The sequence below is a fragment of the Papio anubis genome, chromosome 4 (assembly GCF_008728515.1).
Source record: "Papio anubis isolate 15944 chromosome 4, Panubis1.0, whole genome shotgun sequence".
Taxonomy (NCBI): Eukaryota; Metazoa; Chordata; class Mammalia; order Primates; family Cercopithecidae; genus Papio; species Papio anubis.
The window spans coordinates 147852567-147857566 of record NC_044979.1 but is presented as its reverse complement, the minus strand read 5'-3'; the positions used below and the strand labels follow the sequence as shown (position 1 = coordinate 147857566).

The window sequence follows — 5000 nt, the reverse complement described above, 5'->3', positions numbered from 1 at the left end:
AGCTGCAGTCGGCCGCCGCCGCCGCCTCGGTGCCCTTCTCCATCGACGGCCTGCTCGGGGGCTCGTGCGCCGCCGCCGCCTCGGTGGTCAACCCCACGCCGCTGCTGCCGGCCGCCTGCGGGGTCGGCGGGGACGGCCAGCCCTTCAAGCTGTCAGGTAGGCGCGGCGGGCGGGCGGGCGGGCGGGGAGGAGCGCGGCTGGGGGCGGGGGCCCTGATCCGGCCGAGGCGCTGGGGGGCCCGGGGCTGGCGAAGGAGAGCCGGCCCCTAGGCAGCCGTCTCTGCGCACCCCCGGATCCGGGCGGCCAGCGGGTAGCGGGAGGGAGGGGAGGGGGTCGGGCCTGGGCCGGTGGCTGAGCCGCGCGGCGTCCGGTGCCTGCCCGCAGACTCGGGGGACCCGGACAAGGAGAGCCCGGGCTGCAAGCGGCGGCGCACCCGCACCAACTTCACCGGCTGGCAGCTAGAGGAGCTGGAGAAGGCGTTCAACGAGAGCCACTATCCCGACGTGTTCATGCGCGAGGCGCTGGCGCTGCGCCTAGACCTGGTCGAGTCCCGAGTTCAGGTAAAGACCCGGCGTCGCTCCCGGATTCGCCATCCGGACCCCGGGCTCGGGGCGCGCCGGGACGCCTTTGTTCCAGGTGGCGAGATATCTTCCCCTTGCCGCGGGCCCGCTTTGCCCTCGCCTGCTGGGGAAGAGTGGAGGGGTTGGGGTTTAGGGGCTCGGCCCCTCACGGACAGCAGGGTTGGTTAACCGCCCCCCAAAAGCCTGGGTGGCTTGAGAAGGGCTGGCGGTAACACCTAAGTCTCCGGAATGGCGGCTGCGTCCGAACCGGGAAGCGGCGTGGTGGCTTGGCGGAGGCCGGGCCAAGTGAGGTCTCCGGGCAGGGGCAAGGCTCCGACCTGGAGGAGAGAGGGAAGGGGACCCCCCTCCCACGCACCGCCTCAAGCTCCCGCGCAAGGCTCTGTCACCCAGCCTGGAGCAAACGAGTCTGTTTACCTTGCGCCTGCAAAATATTCAGATGGAAACATGTATTTATTCATCGCTTTGCAGAAGGGGACAGCTGAGGAAGGAGAGGCAGAAGCCTAAACAGTTAACACATTGAGAAAGTGGGAGAAACAAGGTGTCTGAATTTTTAATAATACCCCGGTCTCATCTTTTTCTTATGACTGTTCCCGTAAATTTGCTATCATTTGGAGATGGCTGATGGTATTCTTTTAAAAAATACAGTGTCAGCTTGGTGGATTAAAAATTCCAAGATGATTTGTGCATAATTGAATGTTTCCCTGGAGCAAAGAAATCCTCTTTTTCTGGGGTGGGTGCGGTGTGGGGTCCAGGTCTGGGGTGCGATGTGCGGCTGTGGGTGCTAGGCGTTGAGGCAGACGCTGGCAAAACGCCTGTTTATCACCAATAGCTTTGTCTAAAAAGGTGTGTTTGTCCTGTGCTTGGACCTCCTCTCGTGACCTCTTCTGCTTGGAAATCCTTTTATCCAATTTGTTCTAAGTGTCTTAAGTGAAGTCAAGACCCCTTCATGTCTCCCCTAATACGATAATGACTAATTCTTACTGGCAAGGCAGTCCAGAATTCGCACCAAAAAAAAAAAAAAAAAAAAAAAGAAAAGAAAAAGTTTAAAGAAGGAAAAGGCGGTTACAGCCTTGGGGGGATTCGGCTTCATGCTGGAGACCTCCCCATGGACAAGGCTCCCTGCGACCAGGCTGGGCCTGCTACTGTGCAAGTCTCTGTACATCCGCGACAAAGAATCCGTATTAACGCGCTCTCTTGGGGAGGGCAGCACTGCCCGAGATTCCGCGGGGCTCAGACGGATATGACTGTGTGTGTTTGGTGGCTGGCGGTTGAGTGAAGGTGTAGCGCCACTGTCCCCGGATGTCCTGTGTGGCTCCCCAGGACAAGGACTGCAGACACAGTGGAAGAGACGAGATGGGCCCAGCCTCTCCTCCCGGCCTAGTGGTCGCCTCTTGCCTCCCCACCGGCCTTGGCCGGTGGCCCAGGCCAAGCACGACTGGTATGGGAAGGCTCCGTTGGTGCCCTGGTCCAGGGCTTGCAGAAAGAAGGCTGTGTTAGCTGTGTCCTGGGAGGGAGGCTGCAGAGGCCCACCCAAGTACGCCTCCCCAGGCCCTTCCGGACGAAGAAGCACCCAGATTTCCCTTCAAGGGAATCCGCCTCCCCGCCCCCCCCCCACGCCCCCCGCGAAATCTGGGCTTTGACACAGTCTCCAAGGGGCCGAAGACAGGCGTGGAGGGCGGCTGTGGCCCAGCAGTCCAACGGCAGGATGGTCAGCGCCAGGCCGGGCGGGCTGCTTAGAACACGAGCCGTGAGCGGCCAGGAAGGGCGAGCAGGGTCCTTACTCTCTGCCTCCGGACCAGGAACCCGACGCCCTCCGTCCGGGGCCAGACCGGCCCCCCAAGGAAGGGGCGGCTCCCAGGTCCCCGAGGTGAGAAGCCAGAGAGGGAAGCTGGCCGGGAGGCCCTGTCTACGCGCCTTCCGGGTAGAAAAGGCGCTCGCTGGAACCTGCAGCTCCAGTGGCAAAGCCCAGCTCCGGGCCCGCCCGGCCGCGCGGCCTGACTCCCGCCCCCGGCCGAGTGGAGGTTGTGCAGGCCGGTCTAGGGGGAGCGGGGAGGTCTTCTGCCCCGGCGGCCAGCCCGCCGCCTGATTGTGGCTTCCTCTCCCCTATCCGGCTGCTCTAGGTCTGGTTCCAAAACCGCCGGGCCAAGTGGAGGAAGAAGGAGAACACGAAGAAGGGCCCGGGGCGGCCGGCGCACAACTCGCACCCAACCACGTGCAGCGGCGAGCCCATGGACCCGGAGGAGATCGCGCGCAAGGAGCTGGAGAAGATGGAGAAGAAGAAGCGCAAGCACGAGAAGAAGCTGCTGAAGAGCCAGGGCCGCCACCTGCACTGCGCCGGCTGACCTGTCCCTGGCCCAGCTCCGGTGGCGTGGCCGGCCCGGCGGCCTCTCTCGGAACCCGCCGGGGCATGCCGCCCCTGCACTCAGGAGCCCAGGAGCGCACGCCTCCGGCGCCGTGGGGACCGGGACCGCGCCCGCCCCTCCCGGCGAGCCGCCTGCGCCCGGCACCTGCGACCCCGCCTTCTACCCGAGCCAAAGAAGCGGCGCCGGCCCACAGCCGCGCCCAGGTCGCCCTGCGGACAAGGACGCGGCCTCGTGCGGGTCAGGGGCGGCTGTGGCGGCGGCGGAGCGCGGCGCCGCGGGGCTTCCCAAGGCCAGCCCAGCCCGTTCCGGCGGTGGAGAGCCTCCTGTCTGACTCGCCGCGCCCAGCCGCTTCAACGCCGCCGCCGCCGCGGGGCTGGACTTCGCTCCCGGGCTGCCGTGCGCGCCGCGGACCCTGATCGGCAAGGGCCACTTCCTCCTCTACCCCATCACGCAGCCGCTCGGCTTCCCTGTGCCGCGAATAACGCTCGGGGCGGCGCGGGATTGGAGCCGGCGCCCAAGGACGCGCCGCCCGCGCCCGCCGCGCCGCCCGCGCCACCCGCCCAGGCCAGCTTCGGGGCCTTCTCGGGGCCCGGCGGCGCCCCGGACTCGGCCTTCGCGCGCCGCAGCCCCGACGCCGTCGCCTCCCCGGGGGCCCCGGCCCCGGCGCCTTTCCGTGACCTCGCCTCGGCAGCGGCGACCGAGGGCGGCGGCGGGGACTGCGCGGACGCGGGAACCGCCGGCCCCGCGCCCCCGCCGCCCGTGCCGTCGCCCGGGCCCGGCCCACGGGCTCCCAGCCCCGCCGAGGAGCCGGCCACCTGTGGGGTTCCCGAGCCTGGAGCGGCGGCCGGACCCAGCCAGCCGGAGGGCGAGGAGCTGGACATGGACTGAGGCCGCGGCGGCCGGGAGACGCGCGTAGCCGGCCCGCGGCCGCTCGCTCAGGCTCCGACTCACGCAACGAATCAGGTGATCGGCTCTAGAAACACTGCTTTCCCCTCTTTTCTTTTGTTTTCTTCCTTTTATTTTTTTTTTAAGAGTAAACAAAAGCGCTGTATGAATTCGGACCTAGGCAGCAACCACAGGACTGGGGGGTGAGACCCTCCTCCTCCCTAGGGAGCAAAAAGAACCCATAACCCCCAAAAAACCCACAACGAGAATCCTCAGCCTTGTAAAATGCAAAAATGTCTAAGAATATTTATATATGTACAATTTTTGATAAATAAAGCTGGTCAAACGCAAGCTTTCGGGTCCATCTTTTTTAATTTGCCAAGCGCCCAGCCCGGCCGCCCTTCCCACCTTTCCACGCCTCTCTCCGCGGGTGGGGTCGGGAGGGGGCTCCCGCACTTCCCCGAGGTCCGCGCTTAATGCGTGCTTTTGTGTGCGTGTGTGTTTGTGTTTTCTCATTGAACAAATTTATGCATCTGCGGTTCCCGGTCCCCGCCCGCCCCGGCGCTCCCCCTCCTACCCCGCGCCGCACACGCACGCTCACATCCCCCGCGCGCCCCCGCGCGCACTGGCACACGCCGGGGCGCGCGGCGCGGGGTGACGGAGCCGGGGGCTGCGAGGGCCGGGCCGCTGGGCTCCTGCAGAGTTTTGATATGAAAGTAATTATTTTCCGGTGGCTGCTGCGGGGACTGGGTTTCTTGCCCAAAGGGTTATTATACATTACCGATTTCTAGTGATATGGAATCACATAAACTTCCTACAATAATAGAATTAGCATGAAAGGCTGGGGTGTCAAATTGAAATTGGAGAATAATAGCGCCGGCAGCTGGGGGAGTGCGTGCGCATATTGGAGCGGAGATGGGGAATCGTGGGGTGGAATTTTCATGAGCTGCACTCTTTGTCAGCGCTCTTGTAGCCGGCTATATTAAGATAGATGCCCAATGATATCCCTCATTGTTCTGTCGCTTATATTGATGTTGCTGCGTTATCAGCCTATTGATCATGTGTCGCCTGTAATAGGACAGGCGCCGCCAACGCGACTCTTTACAAAAGCCGTGCACATTTGTTCTAATAGGGTCCGGGTCCCCAGGGGACCCTTCGGGGGCTTCAGGAC

General features: G+C 64.1%; 1 protein-coding gene across 1 annotated transcript in view; it reads left to right on the top strand.

Moving 5' to 3' along the window:
• The window catches only part of UNCX (UNC homeobox), a 5062-nt gene extending 750 nt beyond the window's left edge, over positions 1 to 4312 (top strand). Inside the window, 5 exon segments of the mRNA XM_021935591.2 lie at positions 1 to 156; positions 385 to 560; positions 2702 to 2911; positions 2913 to 3429; positions 3432 to 4312. The exon segment at positions 1 to 156 is cut by the window's left edge and continues 750 nt beyond it. Coding sequence (XP_021791283.2) covers positions 1 to 156; positions 385 to 560; positions 2702 to 2911; positions 2913 to 3429; positions 3432 to 3832 — 1460 coding nt within the window. The 3' untranslated portion in view covers positions 3833 to 4312.
• The last annotated feature ends 688 nt before the right edge of the window (positions 4313 to 5000 follow it).